At 44.7% G+C, this 25324-nt stretch overlaps 1 protein-coding gene across 2 annotated transcripts in view; it reads left to right on the top strand.

The window, feature by feature from the left end:
• Nucleotides 1–20995, top strand: part of col1a1a (collagen, type I, alpha 1a) — a 30452-nt gene extending 9457 nt beyond the window's left edge. For both annotated transcript variants that reach the window (XM_035397946.1, XM_035397945.1), the window contains exons 16-51: nt 467–520; nt 1341–1439; nt 1540–1584; nt 2029–2127; nt 2248–2301; nt 2729–2836; nt 3423–3476; nt 4025–4123; nt 4839–4892; nt 5461–5559; nt 6032–6085; nt 6463–6516; nt 6955–7008; nt 7119–7172; nt 8524–8568; nt 8672–8770; nt 9033–9140; nt 10331–10438; nt 11084–11137; nt 11550–11603; nt 12348–12455; nt 12656–12709; nt 12844–12897; nt 13511–13672; nt 14028–14135; nt 15794–15901; nt 16124–16177; nt 16271–16378; nt 16674–16727; nt 16877–16984; nt 17638–17691; nt 17933–18040; nt 18147–18426; nt 18561–18751; nt 18884–19126; nt 19648–20995. In XM_035397946.1, the coding sequence (XP_035253837.1) occupies nt 467–520; nt 1341–1439; nt 1540–1584; nt 2029–2127; nt 2248–2301; nt 2729–2836; nt 3423–3476; nt 4025–4123; nt 4839–4892; nt 5461–5559; nt 6032–6085; nt 6463–6516; nt 6955–7008; nt 7119–7172; nt 8524–8568; nt 8672–8770; nt 9033–9140; nt 10331–10438; nt 11084–11137; nt 11550–11603; nt 12348–12455; nt 12656–12709; nt 12844–12897; nt 13511–13672; nt 14028–14135; nt 15794–15901; nt 16124–16177; nt 16271–16378; nt 16674–16727; nt 16877–16984; nt 17638–17691; nt 17933–18040; nt 18147–18426; nt 18561–18751; nt 18884–19126; nt 19648–19794 (3390 nt within the window). In that variant the 3' untranslated portion in view covers nt 19795–20995. The remainder of the gene's footprint in view (nt 1–466; nt 521–1340; nt 1440–1539; nt 1585–2028; nt 2128–2247; nt 2302–2728; nt 2837–3422; nt 3477–4024; nt 4124–4838; nt 4893–5460; nt 5560–6031; nt 6086–6462; nt 6517–6954; nt 7009–7118; nt 7173–8523; nt 8569–8671; nt 8771–9032; nt 9141–10330; nt 10439–11083; nt 11138–11549; nt 11604–12347; nt 12456–12655; nt 12710–12843; nt 12898–13510; nt 13673–14027; nt 14136–15793; nt 15902–16123; nt 16178–16270; nt 16379–16673; nt 16728–16876; nt 16985–17637; nt 17692–17932; nt 18041–18146; nt 18427–18560; nt 18752–18883; nt 19127–19647) is intronic.
• Nucleotides 20996–25324: the final 4329 nt, after the last annotated feature.

Here is a 25324-nt window from a genome sequence, read left to right as displayed (position 1 = left end):
TAAATATGCCAGAACAGCTGCCTTTGATAAGAGTATGTAACAGTATATTCAAGAACTCTACACGCTACTTTTGCAGGCTCTATAAGTGTTAATAACCCTTCTCTCTTGTATTTCTGGTATTATTAACCTATTTGAATGCACTTATGTCTTTTGTTTTGAAAGTCACTGTAGCATCTGATAAATTAATGCATGGCGATGAAATGAGATATGAGACACTGAACAGGAGCATTACAGGTATTATACACACATTAGAAGCACACTCAGAATTGTGTGCCAGGAAAAACATGGCTTACTTATCCCCCTACACTGACACCAGACCTGATAGCAAATGTATAATTCTCATGTAGTGTTATCATGCACACAATCCCCACGGTGGCCTTGAGAATAATGTAGAGCCTAATTTGAGTGAGCTGGAATCTGCTGTGTGATCCCCAGACACTCAGTTGTCCCTCTTTATGTATTTTAGGGCCCCACTGGACCTGCTGGTCCCTCTGGGTTCCCTGGTGGTCCTGGAGCTAAGGTAAGCGGTCTCACCTTTCACCTTCACAGGTTCCCGGGTACGCCTCACCTGTCTAAAAGACAGACAGAATAACCGGGAATCTCACCATGTCGCAAATGCTGCACATGCAAGAATCACTCTCAAACCTGAGTAATACAGTTTAGTTTCTGTTTACAAATGGTTTGGACCTTCAGCAGTGCTTTCACTGGAGAGATCTTGGATCAGTTCATGAAACATAGAGGAAGCTCATCATACGTTCATCAGAAATATCAAAATAACCATCTATATGATGACAATGATTCCACACACGTATTGGTTAATCTCCAGTTGAGTTAGAATGATTGATTTTATTCATATTTAAATATGTCTGTGGTCCCAGATGGGCTTCATATCAAGCAGTAAATCCGATATGCATGACTGCCAATGTTTTAGTACCCGTTCTTTCTTTTTACAATACACACTACTTTCATCACAGTACTGTATCACATTATCCACTGAAGCACTGCATTGTCTAAATAGACTCCAAACATAATGACTGGTTATTTACATTTATGTACCTGCTTTGCACATTTTAAAAAAATGAATTGAAACAAGGATTATAGTTGACCCAGCTATAGGGCTTTGTAAATCAGTTCCTGATGCTGTGGTCTTTATAATCAGATTGTCGTGACTCATTTAGTTTCTTTTCTAAGATTGACTGTTGTGATATAATCAATGTCATGGGACTGAGATTGATCCAAAACAAGAGAAGCTTTGGCACCTCACCTGTCTTGGATGACTTAAGGTGAAGGGGTCATGTGATACTGATACTGCAATGACCCCCCCCCCCCCCACCCCACAGGGAGATGCTGGTCCTCAGGGAAGCCGTGGTCCAGATGGAGCTCCTGGTTCCCGTGGTGAGCCCGGTAGCCCCGGACCCGCTGGCGCTGCTGGTGCTGCTGTGAGTAACGATACACCATCAGAACCTGTCGCCAATCGCACGCTGCCAGTCGCCCAGTGGGCAGTGCTCACCGGTCTCTGCTTTCTGCCCCCCCCTCCAGGGTAACCCCGGTCAGGATGGAGCTGCTGGTGGCAAGGGTGCCCCTGTAAGTACAGCTGCTCAGCCACATCATTATACATTAATCATGTGATGAGTGATGTTTCTGATTGGTCAGGGGTTTTTTGTGATGTGGTGAGTGATGTTTCTGATTTATCAGGGTTTTTAGTGATGTGATGAATGATGTTTCTGATTGGTCAGGGGTTTTTAGTGATGTGATGAGTGATGTTTCTGATTGGTCAGGGTTTTTTTAGTGATGTGGTGAGTGATGTTTCTGATTTATCAGGGTTTTTAGTGATGTGATGAATGATGTTTCTGATTGGTCAGGATTTTCAGTGATGTGATGAGTGATGTTTCTGATTGGTCAGGGTTTTAACAATATGATGAGTGATGTTTCTGATTGGTCAGGGGTTTTAATGACGTGATGAGTGATGTTTATGATTGGTCAGGGTTTTTGTGGCTAAAGCACGCTTTCTGCACTATTTTTTTATAGGGCGCTGCTGGCGTTGCTGGTGCTCCTGGATTCCCTGGACCCCGTGGCCCCCCCGGACCTCAGGGTACTCCTGGTGCTCCTGGTCCTAAGGGTAACACTGTAGGTATCCTTTAAACGTTTTTAATATTCACAATCACGTCATTCAGGGTGCATTTCCCTTCAGCCAGTACAGATGTGTGGAATGTGTTAACCCTCTTTGTTTGTTTTTTCCCATCACAGGGTGAGGTTGGTGCTCCTGGTCATAAGGGAGACCCTGGTGCTAAGGGAGAGCCTGTAAGTACACCTGCTGTCACAAAACCTGGCACACACAAATCACACGTCTGTCATTTAATCTGCCGCACCTAATATTTACCTTTACGTACTGTTTCCATAGCAGACTCCAAAAATAATACCAAAAGCACTGTGATGGATTAGAATATACCTGACTGCATAAAATCCTGATAACAGATGTTAGCCAATCTATAACACAACATGGAGGCCAGGATTATTGTCACCAGTGTTTCAGTTCAATTCAGTTGAATTTCACTACATTACCCGATTAAAATGGAAATGAGCAGACCTCTGGCAGTGAACTGCGGACAGGTTTCATTCAGGCTTAGGGATGACTGTGCGTTCGATTGGTCAGGTCTGATCAGTGGCAGAGCTAGCTGAAGCTGCAGACAAATGTGTGACGGTCCTGTCCGTGCTCTCCCTACCCAAGGGACCCTCTGGAGTGCAAGGCCCACCCGGTCCCGCCGGAGAGGAGGGCAAGAGAGGATCCCGTGGTGAGCCCGGCGCGGCTGGAGCTCGCGGAGCCTCCGGAGAGCGTGTACGTCCGTCCTCTGTCCCTCTGTCCTTCTTTCACCCTATCACGGGACCCCCGTCCCACTCTGAAAGCCCCAATGGCTGTCAGAAATGTGGTCAAGTTGTAAAGTTAGAAAGTGGTCGGCCGTAGAGGTCTGGTGTCCACACACGCAGTCACTTTACGTAGCTTATGCTATTTGTGACGCTTTTTTTGTCTTTTGAAATTGAAATGTTTAACACAGAGAGTGGTTAATGTGTGGAATAGCCTGCCAGGTCACAGTAGAGGCAGAAATCCGGGGGTTTTCAAGAATATCTAGCCTGTAAGTGATCAGAGCACTAGGTACAATTTAGTCAGGAAAATGCCAAGCATTGTTAGGCTGAATGGCCTGTTCTCATCGTTTTGTTATGTTATGTATTGTTATGTTATGTTACATTAGGCCTACTTTAGGCAGAAAGCCAACTGATTTAATATTGCTGTAAAGGTTAATAGCCTGATTCAGGGCTTGAGGAAAGCCCTGATGTTGTGAGCCTCCTGAATGGGCTGATGAGAGATGTGGTGACAGGGCAGGTGTGTGATGGTTTTGATTCCCCCCCCCCCCTTCCCCCAACAGGGTGCCCCCGGAAACCGTGGATTCCCTGGTGGTGATGGAGCTGGTGGCCCCAAGGTGAGCAGAATGAAATGCTACACTCTTCCACAGAGAGAACTCTCACAAGCAGGCTGATCGGAGCCCAGGAGGATAAGCAGTGTATAATACCTGTGCATGCACACACAGAGTGTATCCAAGGACGCTTGTAGAGCGGGGCCCATGCTTCCACAATCAGAGGACACTGACCAGCATCCTAGTCAGAATTAGTTAACAGCTGCTGCTTACTGATCTGTTACACATATTAATTAACAAGATAACCTAGGCATCAACCTACATTATTTCTATAGTCTGCACAAGTTAAAATTCATATATGAATCAGTTTATTATTAAAATTAATGGTGCCTTATAAGGCACATTGCCCATTATATAATGGATCCTCCACTTGTGCATGCAGAAGCCATAACTCATTCCTTCATTCATTCATTCATTCATTCAACCTTTACTTTAATCTTGAAGATGCATGCGGGTGTGTGGAACTGCTGAATGCTGTCCGTGGTTCTGAAGTGGAACTCACCTCATCTCTCCCCACCTCTCCTTTTCCCGCCTCCCCCTCTCCTCTACCTCAGGGTGCCACTGGTGAGCGTGGTGGACCTGGCCCCGTAGGACCCAAGGGCTCCACCGGTGAGTCCGGACGCAATGGAGAACCTGGCATGCCCGGAGCCAAGGTGAGACGTCCGTATGTCTGTCTGCACAAACCCCCGAGTGCAGATGTTTAGGGAGCACAGCTAGACCTTTTTTAAACACCTGGGAGGAGCTGAGGTCCAACCTAAGACAAACAGAAATTGTTTTAATGCAATATACTCACTTATCTGAACGCTACACATTTGTTCACGAGCATTAATTGCTCAGTTGTGGCCTAAGAGGGTGGTGGCTTAGAAAGCCACAGTCCTATAGGCTCATAACAACGGAAAAAAAGTTTCATTGGATAAATTAAGAATTCTACTTTAATTAGTTTTCTCAGTTGAAAATTCTTAGGTTCAATCAAATTAACCTAAAATTTTCAGTTGAGAAGACCTAAAAAATACAGGTTTAACAAACTGAAGTACAAGATTTGGGTTTATTCACTGAAACATTTTTTTCAGCGTAGAAAGCGAGTCCTGCAATTCATCAGAAAGCGAGTCCTATAGTTCAGTATTTGGACCTTCCATCAGAACTGTCCAGCACAAACTGCAAAAACAAACGCTCACTGTGTCTCAGTCAACAATGCACAAAAAGCGCTGTCCTCCTGTCCCGTGTATTCACCATAAAAGCCAAGAAATGTAAAACAGTTCAGGCCAAATGAAGCAGGCCTTATTTTGTCTCAGTGTTATCCGTTGGCTTAAGGCCGGTTTTGTGTCCATGCCTGACCCGTACCCATCTCTCAACCTGTCTACTCCATAGGGTATGACTGGCAGCCCTGGCAGCCCCGGACCCGATGGCAAGACTGGCGGCCCTGTGAGTACTGAGCTTCTTACCCTCTGTCATATCTCCTCCACCTGACCCAATCTGAACTGCCTTCTTCAGATAACACCGGAATGATGGGAAAATTTTATGGAGTACTCTGGTAATTTGATCTGAAAAATTCACATTTAAAAGTGTGGCGAAACATTATAATGAGTGCCCAGCTGAAAGCATTCTATGAGCACTCCTATAGCCTGTATAGAGCTGAAAGTAAATCAGCTATGGTGACATTATTCAGCAGTGCCAATGCCAAAGGAAGCACAGTTGATCTACATTTAGATTATTTTTGTTGTGAACATGGAGAATTGGAGACAATAGTACTCACCAGTTCTCAAAATAAGGAGATTTCCCTCCTGAATCCGTGGATGAACCATCAAGCACAATGCTTAAATTAAATTCATTTCAGTTCAGTTTCACTTTTTTCACTCAAAAGGAAATTAATTCGGTCTTTTGCAGAAATTAAAAGAAAAAGAAAATAGCATCATGCAACAACATGCAGTAACAGATATATTACTCATGTTGAGAGGTGTGCCTTTTTTTCAAGTTATCCCTCTTTTGACAGGGTCCTGCTGGACAAGATGGCCGCCCTGGAGCCCCAGGCCCTGCTGGAGCAAGAGGTCAGCCCGGTGTCATGGGATTCCCTGGACCCAAGGGTGCTGCTGTAAGTTTCGATAAACATCCTCCATACCTGAGAGTGCTGAGCAGTGGCACCATATGTGGGGCGGGGGCGGTGGGGGGGGGGGAGGGAGCGGGGGTTAGGATGATTCCAAGGGCTCTGACTGACAAGGGGCCCTCAAAAAATTGTGCTGTAATTGTGCACGGAGGGGGTGGCCTAGGGTGATGGGGCCTAAAATCCCTGATCCCGTTTACATACGGGGCCATGTCCTAACCTCTCATTGACCTCTGATGTCACTCTCTAATGCACAGACAGCATTAGCGATAGCAAAACAGAGCTAGGGCCAGCAGTAATGACTACCGATCCCTTTGCTTGATTTCACATCGATAAAGAAAATGAGGACTGAATTGGCTGGATAATATTGATAATAATAATAATAATCTATCTGGTGTCCAGACATGTGGGAATAATTTTTTCGGGGGCGAGAATGTAACAGCTTCATTTTTATTTTCTCTAGGGCGAGGCTGGCAAGAGCGGCGAGAGAGGCCTTATGGGACCAGCCGGTGCTGTTGTAAGTACAAGTTCCCACAATCGCCCATCGGTCATTAAATCTTTTGTTTTGATATAATATTGTGAACATTGTTTTTTTCTGTAGAGTTGGAGGCCATGAATAAGCCCTTCAGGGTTATCTGCCTCTCTCTACTCTATATACGGCTATTTTATTTATGTATTTTTTTCTTGTCACAAACATATACGCGAGTATATTTTTATCTTTTATACATTTTAATTTTAATTTAAAAAACATTGCATTTCCCTTGGGATGCAAGGCTTGGATTTCAGGTCACGATTAACATGATTACTATGATGACAGGCTTGGGCAGAGAATGCATGTTGACATTTGTATCTTAAGTTTGTGATCTGAAAACAGTTTATTTTGTTTCTGCAAAGGGCGCCCCTGGCAAAGATGGTGATGTTGGTGCTCCTGGTGCTCCAGGACCTGCTGTAAGTACTGGGATCCCTATCAGTTGGTCCCGCCTGATGTCACATGTCCTCACATTTTATTTTTGATTAGTCCTATGGAGATATTCATGTGTAAATTCTGTAATGGCTCAGTGATCTGCTCACATGCCCCATGGGGCAGGCCTCTTATCCCACCTGTAAACTTTACTGAGGGACGTGAAATATTACCAGCACCTACAACACAACGTAACACTACCCTGAGAGCCATTACAGTCACACACACACACACACACACCCTCTAACATAATCTCATAAACAGGAGCTTGAATATGATGCCAGTTAGTTAAGTGAACAGAAAAGGCACTATCCACCTGGCTCATTACACACTTCATGATCACTTCATTATCATGTCATTCCTCACTTCATTATCACTTCATTATCATTTCATTACTCACTTCATTATCTGCTTCTTCCTCTCAGGGACCCGCAGGAGAGAGAGGCGAGCAGGGTCCCGGTGGTGCCGCTGGATTCCAGGTGAGTGCTCACCTTTGAAAAGGGACCCGGACGTCCGCGTAGGCCCCCCCGCGCTGCCCGCTGCGAGCACCTGAGATCTCCAACACCCCTTTCCTGTGTCTCTCTTTCAGGGTCTGCCCGGACCCCAGGGTGCAACCGGTGAGACTGGCAAGCCCGGAGAGCAGGTAAGCGCAGTGGCTCCTTAGTCGTTGTGCCGGCACTGGCCACCTGAATCTCTGTGTTCCACTTCAGGGCGCCAGGGCGACTGGCAGAAAGGTCACAGAGGTCATAGAATGTCAAACAAAATCGTGTGACCGGGATGTTAAATCACATTACTTCCCATATCAAAAAGAGAAGGGAAATTCATTATATATAAACAAATCGGCATTCAGAAAAATCCAGGCAGGATCTTCAACTTCAATTCTGGGAAAATCTAGAAAATCTATTCCTTCTATTGAATGATAATTCTCTAGACAAAGGGACAACTATCAAACAACTAGTAGCAATGCGGTCAAACTGAAAATGACATCGGCTCAGAGGTTTTTACAGAATGAACTGGAATCAGCTCAGAATCAGCATTATTACCTTCCATGTTGCAGAGGACTGTTGTACACTTTGCTCCCACTGAGAGATCAGTATATACTTACTGAGATACTTACTTACATACTTACACACTAAGAGAACAGAATATACTTACTGAGATACTTACTTACATACTGAAAGAACAGAATATATTTACTGAGATACTTACATACTTACACGCTAAGAGAACAGAATATACTTACTGAGATACTTACATACTTACACGTTAAGAGAACATAATATACTTATTGAGACACTTATGTACTTACACACACACTGAGGGAACATACATACTTACACACTGAGGGAACATAATATACTTACTGAGATACACACTTACGCACCGAGAGAACAGAATATACTTGAAATATTACTACGTGAAATATTTACTTACATACTTAGATTCTGAGAGAACATAATATACTTAGTGAGATATTTACTAACATACTTAGACACTGAGAACAGAATATACTTACTCAGATACATACTTATGAAGTCTTACTAGATTGCTAGAAGCAAGTCTGCAGTGGAGATGACAACAGCTTCACTAATGAGCACTAAAAAGTAACCCAGGGCAAGTGTTTGTAGGAGCTTTTAATAAACAGGCAAGGGAAAGGTGTGTTCAATTAAATACATTCCCTCGAGATTCATTTTCAACTATGCCCTTATAAAGACCACTACTCAAATTAATTCCAAGTGCCAAAAATGGAATTGTAAAATAATAATTTTTTGAGAGCATGCTTTTGGTCTTAGACCGATTACAGCTTAATCCACTTAACTGGTCCTAGAGTATAATAGCACAAATCATAATAGACATTATTTCTTACTTTATTAAAAAGTTGCAGCTTACAGTTTCACTGTAAACAAGTGATGACAAAGCATTGTGGGAACTGAGTGAATGAATAGGCGATAGATGTTTTGTGCACTGTGGCTGAAGTCCCCTCTCTCTTTCAGGGCGCACCTGGTGAGGCTGGAGCTGTCGGCCCCGCTGGTTCCAGAGTGAGTATCCACCGATGACGAATTGACAAAATGGCCGACCGTTTACAGAGCCTGCATCTCACCCCAAAATGCTAACGGCACGCCTCTTTTCCCCTCCGCCCAGGGTGACAGAGGTTTCCCCGGTGAGCGTGGTGCCCCTGGCGCTGCCGGACCCCCCGGCCCCCGCGGTTCTCCTGGCGCTGCCGGTAATGATGGTGCTAAGGTGAGAACAGGAAGTGCTCACAGGATGGTGCTTAAACTGGCATTGTGTAGCCAGGATGATGTAGTAAAAATATTATTATTTGTAGCAGTTTTCCTAGTAGTAGTATTTGCTATATACAGTGCATTAATAGAATTTCTATTCATGATTAACCTCTAACTAGGTAGGTAAACTGAGAAGTCAGTTCTCATTTTTGGATTTCTCTCATTTACACATTGATCATTCTCTCCATCTCTCTCTCTCTCTCTCTCTCTCTCTGTTTTAGGGTGACGCAGGTGCTCCAGGTGCCCCTGGCGCTCAGGGTGCCCCAGGCCTCCAAGGAATGCCCGGTGAGCGTGGTGCCGCTGGTCTGCCCGGTCTGAAGGGCGACAGAGTAAGTGTTTCTGCCTCGCACCTGCCTCTCCGTACAGATAAACTCACACACCTCACTCCAGTGTGCACGACCTGCCCCTCCAATCAGATAAACTCACACACCTCACTCCAGCCCTGCACGACCTGCCCCTCCATACAGAGAAACTCACACACCTCACTCCAGTGTGCACGACCTGCCCCTCCAATCAGATAAACTCACACACCTCACTCCAGCCCTGCACGGCCTGCCCCTCCAATCAGATAAACTCACACACCTCACTCCAGCCCTGCACAACCTGCCCCTCCCCTCAGAGAAACTCACACACCTCACTGCAGCCCTGCACGCCCTGCCCCTCCCCTCAGAGAAACTCACACACCTCACTCCAGTGTGCACGGCCTGCCTCTCCCCTCAGATAAACTCACACACCTCACTCCAGTGTGCACGACCTGTCCCTCCCCTCAGAGAAACTCACACACCTCACTATGGTGTGCACGTCCTGCCCCTCTCCTCAGAGAAACTCACACACCTCACTCCAGTGTGCACGACCTGCCCCTCCCCTCAGATAAACTCACACACCTCAATACGGTGTGCACGACCTGCCCTGCCCCTCAGATGAACTCACACACCTCACTCCAGTGTGCACGACCTGCCTCTCCCCTCAGATAAACTCACACACCTCACTCCAGTGTGCACGACTTGCCTCTCCCCTCAGATAAACTCACACACCTCACTCCAGTGTGCACGACTTGCCTCTCCCCTCAGATAAACTCACACACCTCACTCCAGTGTGCACGACTTGCCTCTCCCCTCAGATAAACTCACACACCTCACTCCAGTGTGCACGACCTGCCTCTCCCCTCAGATAAACTCACACACCTCACTCCAGTGTGCACGACCTGCCTCTCCCCTCAGATAAACTCACACACCTCACTCCAGTGTGCACGACCTGCCTCTCCCCTCAGATAAACTCACACACCTCACTCCAGTGTGCACAACCTTCCTCTCCCCTCAGATAAACTCACACACCTCACTCCAGTGTGCACGACCTGCCCTGCCCCTCAGATGAACTCACACACCTCACTCCAAAGTGCTTATTAATCTCATCACTGTTTATTATTTGATGCTAAGATAAGCTGATGAGAGCTGATTAGATCAGTAAGCAGCGTGCCAAGTATGTCCAGGTACTCACATCACCGTGTCTCTCCTCTCAGGGTGACAGTGGTGCCAAAGGTGCTGACGGTGCCCCCGGTAAGGATGGCGTCCGTGGCATGACTGGCCCCATCGGTCTCCCCGGCCCCGCCGGTCCTTCTGGTGATAAGGTGGGTGTCCGTAGGCGAAAGGAAGAACCGCGGGAATATTCGCCTTTGCGTTCCGGAGAAAGAGAACCTGATCAATAAAAGAGATCAGAAAAAAAGGTAGCGCTAGAAAAAGAAGCTGATCAATGAAAGATTGTTTATCATTTTTACCATTCCTTCCATTACAAAAGCAGGGCCTGATAAATAACATAGCATCTAGATCTACAGATCAATGCCCCACTGCATTACACAGAGCGATATAAACCACGAGTGAATAACTTTGTACTGGTGGTGTAATTCATCATTTAAATGATATCTGTCTTGTCAGACATATCAACTATTAATCTAGAGACAGACACCACACCTAGTGACTTGGAGTTGCACTGAAGTACCAAATATGAATGTGTGTATCCCAGTAGCTTACTTAATAGAGTTTAATCTGATCATAATGACAAATAATAAAAAATAATCTATCAAGAGTTAAATCTTTTGAAACAGTTGCACCTTTAAAAATGTGCAGTCAAGGAACTACAGATGAAAATTAGCCTTCTTGGCTAACTCTGGTGCTTATATAGGAATGTTAATAAAGTGCATTGTCCCTGTAAAATAAACAAATAAATTAATTCAAATTGCATCTGATGTGTGATTTTACTCTTTCCCCTCGTCCAGGGTGAGTCTGGTCCCGCTGGCCCTGTTGGCCCAAGTGGTGCCCGTGGTGCCCCTGTAAGTACCCCCTTCCGAAACTTCACACTTGGTCATACTAGAGGCAAAACGTACTACGGAGGCCTACAGTCTTTGCTAGCACAGCAGAAAGAGAAAAGGTTCTGCATGACATCATACTGTTACCGTCACTTTGCGCCACTTAGTGTCGCTTAGTGTACCATGGGGGCAGTACCTATAAACCACCTATTGGGATCATTCAGGGTATCTTTTTAACTGCATGCTGACTCAGTGGCCATTCTCATAGAGCCATCCTGTAATGCGCACATGTGCAGTTTAAGGGAAGCCTTTCTACCAGTTCAAGCAAGAAAGCAGCCATTACATCACATTCGATTACATTCATTTCCTCTTACCCCTTCACACATGATTAACACCCCTCCCCCCTTCTCTCTCTCTCTCTCTCTCTGTCCATCAGGGCGAGCGTGGTGAAGCTGGTGCCCCTGGACCTGCTGGCTTTGCTGGTCCTCCTGTAAGTAATACCAGCCATAGACTACAAGACTTGTAGAAAAATATCAGCCAGTCCATTTAGCCACACGCTAACGGCTTGGTAGAGAAATACCAGCCAATCCAACGGCTTGGTAGAGAAATACCAGCCAGTCCATTTAGCCATATGCTAACGGCTGGGTAGAGAAATACCAGCCAGTCCATTTACCCATACGCTAATGGCTTGGTTGAGAAATACCAGCCAGTCCATTTAGCTATATGCTAACGGCTTGGTTGAGAAATTCCAGCCAGTCCATTTAGCCATATGCTAACGGCTGGGTAGAGAAATACCAGCTAGTCCATTTAGCCATACGCTAATGGCTTGGTTGAGAAATACCAGCCAGTCCATTTAGCCATATGCTAACAGCTTGGTAGAGAACAGCCTGACACATGGTCAGCTTAAGAAGTTGAGTACACACCAGACCTTATACATGCATGGAAAGTTATCTGGCAGCATTGCTTGATATTCAGTATTAATCGGTCAGCTTAAACACCCGTCATACAGAATTGAGTAATGCTGTATTTTAGCAAAATAGGTCATGTCAGGTTCATAGGATTTTTCAATCTCAGCTTTGTACATGAGTGTTAGACCCTGATTTATGAAAACACAACAGCAATGATCACTAATGCTCTGTGGAAGGAGAATGACTCTGGTGGACTGGGAGAGTTGGACATTGACTGCTCTTGTGCCGCCATGACCTTTAAACCCGCTCCTCTCTCCTTCTCTCAGGGTGGTGATGGTCAGGCTGGTGCTAAGGGTGAGGCTGGTGACACTGGTGCCAAGGGTGACGCTGGTGCTCCCGGACCTGCTGGACCTACTGGTGCTCCTGGACCTCAGGTACTGTGGGACCAGTGCTCTCACTGCAAAAAAACCAAGAAATGAGTCTTGTCTTAACAAGTATTCATAACTCACTATCATAACTTGTGTATGTAAGGTAAGGGTGGCCCAGCTAAAAGTGGTCTCTGGACGTGGAGGATCTGTTCATGATCCCACACTGTGTTCTGCCTGGGTTCTCATGTGCTGCTGTGTCCTCACAGGGTCCCGTTGGTCCCACCGGAGCCAAAGGTGGTCGTGGTGCTGCTGGTCCCCCTGTAAGTATTCATCAAAAAAATGAAAAAATAAAAATGTTGGATTATATCATCAATCAATTTCATTTGTTTGTTATACCTAGATTGACATATTGGTATTTTGGATGTCTGATGTCTGGGTCTCTCTCACTGTTTAGGGTGCTACTGGTTTCCCTGGTGCTGCTGGCAGAGTTGGACCCCCCGGCCCCGCTGTAAGTGTACCCCTATACCTCTCAACCTCTTCATTCAGCCACCATCGGTCCATATCCTACATTCCCCACAATACACCTGTTCACAGCACTCGCTCACTTCCTCCTCGGGGAATGATAAGGAGCAGATTAGTGCAGGGCAGTGGCACTGATATGACCTAATTGACATGTCATTGGTGAGGAAAACAATGTATTTTGATTCGTTAAGATCAGCTGTCGCATCAGTGCGATCTGTGAGTGCTGTTTGCCCATTGTCCATAACAGGCTGGAAATCTACATTGCCCCTCTGACTTTCTGAAATAGGCTTAATGTGATCTAATAAAGTGACATTCTAAGAGCCATCTGTATTATCAGAGCACATAAGTCTGTGCTCTAAAATATTCTGTCTTACTTATGCACACATTTAGTTATGTGCATAATTTCATCACACTTGTCAACTTTCACCCAATATCGTGTTAGAATACAGTCATGTCATGAGAAATAGGTTTATCCTGATACAAAAAAAACCCAATACACCTTTACATAAAGGGTCACTGAATAAAAATGTTTCATGAAGGGTGGTGTTACACGGCAAAAGACTAACCCACCTTTCTCTTTCTCTCTCTCCCTCTTTTAGGGTAACAGCGGTCCCCCTGGCCCCCCTGGCCCTGCAGGAAAGGAAGGACAGAAGGGTAACCGTGGTGACACTGGCTCTGCTGGTCGCTCTGGTGAGATTGGACCTGCTGGACCTCCCGGACCTTCTGGAGAGAAGGGTGCCCCTGGTGGTGATGGGCCTTCTGTAAGTACCCCCTCCGCAACCCCCCAAAACACAATAATTGCCTTTCAACAACATGTGGCGCCTCCTCCAGGCCTTCGCGTGCTGCACAGTACTAACAGGGTCTGCACTGGGCCATTGAATATGTTGGCACAAATGTGTTTTTTTCTGTAGGAAATACAAAAATAAAAAACAGGAAACAAGTGAACTTTTCTCATAGTTTAGCTGGCTTTAAGAGGCTTGTGATCGTTACTGTGGCAATGGCAGCAAGAGATGTCTATTTTATGGAAACTGTGTTGTGGACACTGTGGTGACTGCTTTTCTCTCTCCCTCTGCCTCTCTCTCTCTCTCTCTGTCTCTCTCTCTTCCCACCCTACAGGGTTCTCCAGGTATTCCTGGCCCTCAGGGTATTGCTGGATCCCGTGGTATTGTGGGTCTGCCAGGACAGAGAGGCGAGCGTGGTTTCCCTGGCCTCCCCGGCCCATCTGTGAGTACCTACCCAGCAGGGCACAGGCCCATTCCCCCCATGTCCTCTGGCTAATGCTTGTGTTCCAGTGTCCCTCCATCAGGCACATTTTATTAACCAGAAAAAAACGATCAGATCAATACGCATTATACAGTTGACATAGCAAAATTCAGTATACTGCTTGCCCAGGCTAATAAATGATACCCCCCTTTTGCAATTGGGAGACTGCATTCCTGTCAGTTAAAAATTGTCTATTTATGCTTGTTAAAGGTAATATATTTCCAAACATTTAATATTAAACTATTTGTAATATATAAATACATTGATATATGTCACAATAATTTATTAGCAAATGTATTTATCTTTGTCCCTTTAAATATGTAATTTTTTTGCATACATTGTAGAATATTTGATAAAATGACATACATTGGGAAACACATTCTGAAATCGATATATGTGCATATGTGCGATATAAGTCAACATTGCTAAATTTATGAGGTTTAGAAGGCTAAATGAAAAGATGTGTATCCAGTAAGTCTTGAAAGTATTGCACGTGTTTTGGGTCTCATAACTGGCTCATTTTCATGTAATGTAACTTTTTCATTAAGGATGAGTCTTATTTAAAAACACTGGCCCCCTTTATATAAACTCTAAAAGAAGCTTTACTAACAAGTCTGCAAGTGTCTGCCCATACAATTTAGCCTCTTCTCTCACACGAGGCCTAATGCTTTGTGCGTGTCACTTCGGCCTTTAAAAGGCTGAAAGATCATTCACACTGATACGCTCAAATCCAAAAGCGGTCATTAATGGCTGAGTCAGTGTCCAGCAGCTTGATTGCAGACATAATAAAACAAAGAGGCAAGCTCTGTGTCGCTGGCCTTCAGCATTATGAGATACTGAACCTAAGATGAGAACATGATGTATCTGGATGCTGTGAGGGTGCTCTTATGGTCCAACTGGCTCTGGACCCATGACTGCACTCTTAGTGCCTGCAGTGTCTGTGACTTTCCAAAGCTGTCAGTCACAAAACAGGAGCCTGGATTCAGTCATCATTTATCCTAAACTTTTTTTTCTTTTCTTAACAAACACAACCTGTCGTGTTCAGCAGTCGACAAAATTAACCAAACTTGCACTTGCGAAGAAAGGGGAAAAAAAAGCTACAATTACCTTTCATTTATTCGTCACTGAAAATTAAAGACACATCTTTGGCGGAATCCATGTGTAGATCTTCGTCACTCAGGATTCACTGGAGAACAGTGGATATGGTTTTATTCTGCTTTATGTCGCTGACAGAATTTTACCTAAATGAGAGTCGGCCTCTGCTGATTGGATTGAAATCTCAGCGAGCGAGAGAACAGTGTTCATCCACACTGTTATAGTGCTTATTAGGCACAGCTTATACACCAATACATGGGTTTTTCCAGGGTCGGGGCGAAGACCTTTGATACTTTTGAAAAACTTAGACCGTTTTCACATCTGACTCAAATGGAACTGAGAGAGGAGCTCAGTATGAGCGCAGTGCTGATCAACGGTTCCGTATCTTTCCAGATACTGACTGAGGGTTCCGCCGACGTCGATCCGTTTCAAAAATTGAAATTAAACTGCCACAGAGGGTGCAGTGTGTGGCATGGACTCTACTCTACCTTCACTAACCCCCCCCCCCCTCATTTTCCCCACAGGGAGAGCCTGGCAAACAGGGACCCGGTGGCCCTGGAGGAGAACGTGGGCCTGGCGGACCCATGGGACCCCCTGGACTGGCTGGTGCTCCCGGTGAACCCGGACGTGAGGTGAGAGGCTTTCCCAGCCCTGCTCACATTTGACACTCAACCCCACAAAGAAAAAAAAACACCTGCGTGCTTCAAACTGAATGTCTGCCCCCCACCCACCCAATCCCACACAACATTGACAACTGTGGTTTCCAGCACTGCTGTGTATCTCCTATATCCATTCATAGTCGTTTTGAGCTAGGAAAGCATATACTTGACCGGTTTATTCTGGTTCCCTCGTAGGGTTCCCCTGGTGCTGAGGGTGCTTCTGGACGCGATGGCCCTGCTGGACCGAAAGTAAGTCTGCGGTTCCTCTCCACCACCACTGAATCAACTCCCACAATACAGTCACTGTGTCAAGATTTGACCCTGTCTTTTCTTCTCCTTTAGGGTGAACGTGGTGAGACTGGCGCTGCTGGTGCTCCTGGTGCCCCTGGACCCCCTGGTGCTCCTGGTCCCGTTGGCCCTGCTGGCAAATCTGGCGACCGTGGTGAGACCGTAAGTATTCAGGCCCACACACAGTGAAAGTTTCTTATAAAAGGGAGAACCAGTCACAGGTTCGCTCTCAGTAAAGAGACAAGTCTTAAATACCCAACAAAAAAGCAGGATATGATGTTCATAATAAGAAATACACTGTACCATAGTACTCAGGTATAGTTATCCATCTCACCTCTGAAGTGACTTGCCTCCAAGTACTGAAATCGTGTTTGCACATTTTGAGTGTAAATTTTGCATTAGATTAACTGGCCTGTTTGTTGTTTGTTACTCATCTCCTCTTTCTTCTGTATTATAGGGCCCTGCTGGTCCCGCTGGTCCTGCTGGCCCCGCTGGCCCCCGTGGCCCCGCTGTACGTCCACCATTTTAACTCCTCAAAACCTGCACGCTAAAGATACCACGTTTAAGATTTATTCACTCAAACAAAGAAATAAACAAGTAAATAAATGAATAAAATTCAGGCAATGTTCTGAACACCCGCTCTTTTCCCTCCACTTGCAGGGTGCCGTTGGCGCTCGTGGTGACAAGGGAGAGGCTGGAGAAGCTGGAGAGAGGGGCCTGAAGGGACACAGAGGCTTCACCGGTCTGCAGGGTCTGCCCGGACCCGCTGTGAGTAAAGCGCCAGTTCACGGCCCGCCAACCGACACCCGTCGGTGGCAGCTGGGACACATTTGCCCTCCCCTCCCCTCCCGTCCTCCACATGGCAAAACAAACCTCTGGGATAAAGAGTCATATAGGGAGCTGCAGAGAGGCAGAGTTAAAGTCACATTACCCTTTATTTTAGTTTGCCAGGCTTTTAAAAAAAGATTTCTCACACCAGCTACTCAGGACAGGCTTTTTGCTGGCTGATCAGTGTGAATAACCGTAGCAACCATCGGGTGTTGCCTCAGTGTTGTCAAATCTGAACAAATTCCTTGACAGGTCATTCCACACAAGTTAAAAGGAACTGCTTTTCCCCCTGTGTGGAGAATATGCATCTTCTCCACCCAACCTCAGTGAAATATTGCTTTTATAAATCACTTTATCACACGTGAATAGACCTGCATGTGATCCATTATCTGTGGCCGGTTTTGCATTTATAATTATGTTTTAAATTTTTTACTTGATTTGCAGTGTTACATTCATCGGCTTGTACAGCAGATTTGTGATTCTACTTTTTAAAATTTTGTGTTGATTGGAGTGACATGTGATCTAGGGGCCCCCATGAACCTGTGTGTGCAGGGCCCAATGCGCTTTGATACAGTAATGCCTCTGTCCCCTAGGGCCACACGGGAGAGACTGGACCTGCTGGATCTGCTGGCCCCGCTGGACCCAGAGTGAGTATGACTGCAGTTAATGTAGCATTACACAACTGTAGCACACTGTGTATTATGAAATACATTACATTAGCAGCTCAATGTATTCTGGATACATTAATGGATGTATTCTGTGGCATTATAGAAGTTCTGTACTTTATCTGCAAAGATATAGTGAGTGCCTACTCCTGAAACAGAAATGTACAATAGTAGTGATGATTATGGTGAGTATGTGGACTGACCTGTCTGTCCTCCATTACAGGGACCCGCTGGTTCTGCTGGATCCCCTGGTAAGGATGGCATGAGCGGCCTGCCCGGCCCCATTGGACCCCCTGGACCCCGTGGTCGCACTGGAGAAATCGGACCTGCTGTAAGTTGCCCGCTCTGGCTCGTCACACCGCATCTTAACATCGGCGCAAGTCCTTCAGCATCAGTCCTCAACCTTCTCCCTCTCTCGCCCTTTCTCTCAAACACAGGGTCCCCCCGGACCTCCCGGACCCCCTGGACCTCCCGGACCCCCCGGCGGCGGATTCGACATGGGCTTCATCGCCCAGCCCGCCCAGGAGAAGGCCCCCGATCCCTTCCGTCACTACCGTGCTGATGACGCCAACGTGCGCGACCGCGACCTCGAGGTGGACTCCACCCTCAAGTCCCTGAGCCAGCAGATCGAGAACATCCGCAGCCCCGAGGGCACCAAGAAGAACCCCGCCCGCACCTGCCGCGACCTCAAGATGTGCCACCCCGACTGGAAGAGCGGTGAGTTTTTACCCGCTCCCCGATTTTGGAAACGTTTTGGTTTCCCTTAACGGCGGGACAGCCTTAGTGCTGCAGCACTGTGCTCTACAACGCTGTGGTCTGATGGTGGGCCTGCTCTCTTGCCCCCTCTACAGGAGAGTACTGGATTGACCCCGACCAGGGCTGCTCTCAGGACGCCATCAAGGTCTACTGCAACATGGAGACCGGCGAGACCTGCGTGTACCCAACCCAGGCCGACATCCCTCAGAAGAACTGGTACACCAGCAAGAACATCAAGGAGAAGAAGCACGTCTGGTTCGGCGAGGCAATGAGCGACGGCTTCCAGGTGAGCAGGAGGAGGGCAAGACATGGCCGACTAGGGGGAACGTTCGGCTTCTGCACGTTCGGTCTACGTAGCGCTCTCTGATGTTCTAATCCTCTCTCTCTCTCTCTCTCCCCGTCCCATCGCCCGCCTCAGTTCGAGTACGGCGGCGAGGGTGCCAAGCCTGAGGATGTCAACATTCAGCTGACCTTCCTGCGCCTCATGTCCACCGAGGCCTCCCAGAACATCACGTACCACTGCAAGAACAGCATCGCCTACATGGACCAGCAGGCCGGCAACCTCAAGAAGGCCATCCTCCTGCAAGGCTCCAACGAGATCGAGATCAGAGCCGAGGGCAACAGCCGCTTCACGTACAGCGTCACCGAGGATGGCTGCACGGTGAGCCCTCCTTCCCCTCTTCCCATCCTTCTTTTACGCATCACGCCTTCATGCCGAGCTCTGTCCTGGGCCAAGGCTGCCAGAACACCTTCATGGCGAGTGTTTAGCGCAGTGGTAACCAACCCTGTTCCTGGAGATCTACCGTCCTCTAGGTTTTCACTCCAACCCTAAGAAAGCACACCTCTACAAACAGCTAGAGATCTTTTTTGAGCTGTTTGAGTTAAAACCTACAGGGTGGTAGTTTCTCTAAAAAGGGTTGGTTACCACTGCTTTAGTAGCAACGTGCAATCGGGACAGCAGCTCAAATAGCCCATGACTGCGTTACTGTTAAAGATAGCAGCATGCATCATATTTGCTAAAACTATCCATTTGAAATGCAGACGTAGAATGGGTGTTAAAGCAGAGGATTGTGGGTAAAATTTGGAATGTGTCGTTGAAGTAGAATGGATAATAAGGAAATGCAAACGAAACTGAGGTAAAGTCACTGATTGCCCTTTCCCATTTTTCTTTCCCTCCCACAGTCACACACTGGCTCATGGGGAAAGACAGTCATTGACTACAAGACAACAAAAACATCTCGCCTGCCCATCATTGACATCGCTCCTATGGACGTTGGTGCACCCAATCAGGAATTTGGCATTGAAGTTGGCCCAGTCTGCTTCTTGTAAAAAAGAAATCTGGACTTGAAATGTTTTTTTTTTTCCTAGCAGTCATCTCTCTAAAACTTTCTCTATGCATTAAAAAAACCTAAAGTTTCATTCGGCCGCAAAATGGTCCACTTGCTTAAAACTACATTTCTGAAGACGATGTCTGTGTTATCATTTTTCAGAAACAATTTTTCTGGGCCATTATCAACACCTACATCAAGGACACTTTAAAAGAATCGTTTGTTCCACTTGCAACAAGAAAATAATATATACTTGTAAAGTGTAAAATCCCTCTCTGGCGTTTGAAAAGAAAAGCCCATAATGAATACAGATGACTTTTGCCATTTTTTTACCACTGTGGAAGGACAATGAAAAAACAAATGCTTTGTACCGTTTTCAGGTGTTAAATAAATTTGAAAAATGACAGTGAAGTGTCTTGTTGTTCTAACCATCAGGAAAGCAACTAGCGGGACAACCGTTGTCCTTAAAAGTCACACAATTACGAGCCGAGACAGGGGATCAACATTTTGAAATCTTATGGCTACCTCAGAAAATTAATCCATGTTACGCAGAGTGTTAGCAAATACCAGGGCAGAGATTTTACACGTCAGAAGTATCGTGGGAAAAAGCATGTAACAACTGTAAACGGTGCTAATTCTTCATGAGGTCCGTCAGTGTTTAATAAGACTCGTCCTTTGATATTATTTTCACTGATGCTTATAGGATCTTTGGTGCTAAATTAATAAAATATCTTGTTTCAAAGCAGAACAAATGTTTTCTTCATGAAGTGTTGTTTAAAAGCTCTACAGCTTTTACAGATAATTACTGTAGATATGATTCATGCAACCTTGTCTGATGTAGATTAAACAGGTGGACTTGTTCTGAGTTTCATTTTTGTTTTGTTTCACATTTTCACCACCACTCCCCACCACTTTTTTGTTTTTTTTATTCCCCCTTTTGTTGTCCGCATTCCTTCTAGCAGCACCCCTCTTTCACCCCTTGGTTTTTGTTAGTTTGTTATTTTCTTTCTTCAGGAGGGTTTTTTATAAAATTCGAAACTGGGTTTTAAAAAAATGGAAAAGACTTAGAAACCGCCCGAGAAGCAGACACACTTTGGGGGGAATACCAGAGGATCTGTACCTATTTTGTATGTGTATAATAATTTGAGATGTTTTTAATTATTTTGAATGCTGAAATAAAGCATGTTAAGTGTTCTACCTAATGTTTGCGAGGCCTTATATTGACTTTTCTCTGATTGCTGACTGGACTTGAATGAAGCAAATCTTGCACCTGCTACAGATGTTTACTTTGAAAATGATAAATAAAACCTGTGAAACGCTTCCTTCGCTCAATAATTCAGAAGAAGCTCAAATTCTCTAGATCCCTGTTACCAATTCTGTGTTGGCTTACGCTAAATGACCGCTTAAATTTTTTGTCGTTTTTTGGTGGCCAGTGACTTTTTTCGGTGTCATTCTCAACTCTTATTCTTAGTTTACAGTAATCATAGTTAGGCCTATAATCTAAGAAAATGTTCAGGAACGGGATACAATATGCCACCACATCTTTTAAATTGTCTATAAACTTTAAGGCGAGAACGCGTTAGAAGAAGTGTTTCGAATATGGTCTATCTGAAACGGTTGTAGAGAACTGAAATGACTACCCTGCTACGACTATACTGTAGTGGTTTCGGCTAAACCTCTTCACCTGCGGAACAGAGCGCAATCTCGCCAACGGATGAACGTGACAAAGAAGGACGTGAGAAGAATAAGGACTTCTTATTTAGATTTACCCATGTCGTTCATTTTGTTAAAATCTTCAATAAAGTATTCACACGAAAGGTTGTGTTGTGAAAGGGTAAAGGGGACATTTCACCTGTGAGGCAATGCGATGTCCTGGCTGCGTCAAGACAGGATATAAGATTAGAACTGGAAACCAAGGTGGCTCGAGGGGTAAGTAGGCGACGTACATAGTCTAATCACATAATCACAGAAGGAAACAAAAATACACTTTATGTTTATTTATTTAGTTGTTAGTTTATTGTGTATACCAGAGTGAGACCTTTCAAAAAGCAGCAAAAATGCACTCAATACAATTAATTGGGGTTTAATTGGGTTACGTATTATTAGGTCGTTCCTTGTGTTAATACCTAGGAATTACGTCGTTTTTTTATAGTCTACTGGCGACATTTTTATAAATACATGCACAAAAAGATGTCTAACGTTTTCAAGGAAACATATAGAGAATTATTTCATACAAGCAATATTCTGACCACTTTCATATGAAATAATAGACTACATTTTACTCTGAGTGCACCTGAATCATTTTGAACACAAGCTGTTAAAGAGTTAAATTAACAGTGGGCATTTTACCTTGCAGCTCCACTCAAATACCCACCCTAAATTTGGTGCCACTGGGCCCCAATGTCAGACAAAGCGCCGATTGTCAACCAAGTGATGTCATTCGCGTGGTTGGAGCTGCACATAAAGAGCAACCAGGAAAACTCGGCGCCAAATGATTTACTTAAAGTTTGGTTCTCTCTAATGCAGAGACGAGTTGGATTTTTTCTTGGATTCTGCTCCGACAAAAAAGCAACAACGGAGAAAAATTTGATGCACTTTAACGTTGAATGTGAATACAGGAGTCTCATCTTGATTTTTTTCTGGGAAGAATGCAAGGAGTGTATTATTCCGGGTTATCTACAATCATTTTCCTGTTTCGGAGCTGTAGCCACGAAGATTGACGTTCAGGGTGGACTGCAAGAACGAACAAACGGTTATGTGCTCATGAGTTCATCTGTATTTTGAAAAATTGTTTTTCATATACTTAAAAAATAACTAATTTGGATTTCTGGCCAATTTTATATTTATCGCTGTTTTAATGTTATATAGGCTATATAACAGTGCAGTGTTGGGTGTAATTAATATTATTAATATTTACACGGTAAGTTCTCATTGTATAAACGTTTCTGTAAAGTGTTCATTCTGTGAGAGACTGATCAATTGTTCGCCGGGACTTTGAGCTATTTGTAATAACTTTACTACAGTCGCGCTGTTATCACATAGGCCAATAGCAAACAATGAATCCATAAGACTTTAAAGTTTGCTAACTTGCCTGTATTATTCAATAATTGTTGCCAATACCACTTACAATAATTAATTGCTCCTGATCGTGGACAACGGTGCATTTTTAATTGTAGGCCTACTGTAAATGATAAGTTGTGATCACAGACATCTAGTTGCGGTTTCATAGAGCCAAACCACCCCTTAGGACTGTACATCAAAGGTTAGTCATCACCTGATGTATTGTATTTTGTTGTAAAAATAAACTCATCAATAATAAAATAAACGCATTTTATTGCCACGTAAGGTATAATGGTTCTTATCGTCATTATTAGTAACATATACAATTGACATTTCAGAGGTAGCTACTGTCGACTGACTTAACGTTTTTAATCAGAGAACGCGTCTGTGAGAGTGAACAGTCAGGTGAATATTAGATCACGAGTTCTGCCCAGCTTAGACATAACTTGGCAAAGATTATAACTATGGCTACACTACACGTTTTGGTGTGTGTGTGGGTAATGTACAATTGAAGAGGCAATGTGGCGAGTGGTTGCGATTTTTGCTATCATTCTTACATAGTATAATATGTTTATCCAGACCATTGACATCAGTGTTATTGGCGTAAAATGTAAAATTATTTGTTTTAAGAAATGTTAAATTCTTAAAAAAGAGAACTTGCCTGAGAGGCAATACATATGCCTTAGCCTGTTGGTTTTATTGATAATGTCTTCATATGGCAAGACTATAAACAAAGGTTTGTCACCTCAGGGATAAGCAAGAGAGTGCCAGAATTCAAAACTAAAGCCAATTTAATTCCATTAGGTATTTCTTCAATGAAAAGGTCTACTGTGTTCTATCAGTAAAATGCCACCCTTCTTTTCCAATTGCCTTCGTGGAATTAAAGGTCTATGAGTGACAGACCAGCAATAAGAGGCTATTTGTTTATTTGCATCTGTCACAACTGTTAATAATACTGCGCACATCTTACTTCCTGTGAAGTTGTACATATTACAGAGGAATATTGTTCAACATACACATTGACATCGTCTGATGTCTTACTCTCTGCAGTTGATGGCTCCATCTTCCGGCCATATTAGGTAATGCATGCTCAATAGAGCACGCAGTGTTATAAACGCAGGCAGAATGGACTTACTGCTGGCGTGGCCTAGGGAAGGAGTTCCCAAACATTTAGTTATCTCACATCTGCCTAAAATGATTACCCTATGACTGAATATCCCCCAGCCTAATAAAATGATTTACTTTTTTAAATTAATTAAAATACTTTTACTACCTTGATCCAGCACCCACTGCAGGTGGCGATCCATGTGCATGTACATGGAAACATTTGCAAATCATGATGTTATTTTATGATGTATTTATAAAACGTAGTTATCTGGATAAATAAATATTTAATTAAAAGTCTGGTCAGTCATATATCATTGTGAGAAGGCAGAGCTACTGTAGAAGGTTGCTGCACAATATATGTAACCATGGGAACAAAGTCAAACCTTGTGGACAGATTGATGGACAGGCCCCCCGGAACACCTGATGAACATTTCCCCCACACATGAATAGAAATGATACGCATGAAGGTGAAAGTTAGACAGTCATGAAGACAGTGAGAGGGGCTGCCACCTGAAAGAGCTCTGAATGACGCCCAGTACAGAAAGAGTCAGGCCTGCAACCCCGGTCCTGGAGAGCCACAGGCTCTTCTGCTTTTTACTGTTACACTGCACTTCTTTAGTCAGTTAGAGCAGCTAATTACACAGTTAACTCACTTCACCGCCTTACTTGGGTCTGAACTGGGTGCTGATTTAAAGGTTAAAAGAAAGACCAGCAGCGGTTGGGGCTCTACAGGACCAGGGTTGCAGGACCCTGAGTTAGGGTTATATTTAGTTTGGAGTCGGGATATAGCACTGGCAGCACCACTGAAGAGCTGTTGATCCAGAGGTGGGGAAAAAACTGTACTTGCTATCCATCATCAAAGCAGAACCATTGTCTCTGCGTGGAAATGTCTGATTCTATCAGCAGTTATTTGTGAACTGTTTAGCTGCTGAAGAACCGCATAGGCTTTCGTGAATGTGCTGTGATTTCCCATGCGATGATTTCCCATGCTGCCAATGGGAAATAAGAAAAATGCACACAGCGCATTCAAATGTGATCTTCGCCGGTCTAGGCAAGGTTATATTGGATTTAAACAGCAGGCATCGCCAATCTGGGTCATGGTGATGTAGTCATGTGATGGTAGGGTTGCCATGGAGCCCTTTTCCAAGTTGTGCAGACAGGAAATACATAGGCCTACTCTACTTTCAGGCCCTGATTCACCAAGACCTTTAACATGGGCAAAACCTTTTAGCACACAAAACCAGTAGCATGACCAATGATTGGTCATGGTATTTGTTTTGCACCAATCACTGGTTGTTTTATTAGTTTTGCATGTAAGATGTTTTAGGCTGTAAGGTTTTGCACATGCTAAAGGTCTTAGTGTT

The sequence above is a fragment of the Anguilla anguilla genome, chromosome 17, assembly GCF_013347855.1.
Source record: "Anguilla anguilla isolate fAngAng1 chromosome 17, fAngAng1.pri, whole genome shotgun sequence".
NCBI classification, from domain to species: Eukaryota; Metazoa; Chordata; class Actinopteri; order Anguilliformes; family Anguillidae; genus Anguilla; species Anguilla anguilla.
The sequence above is the reverse complement of the archived record's forward strand: the minus strand, read 5'-3'. Positions and strand labels throughout refer to the sequence as shown.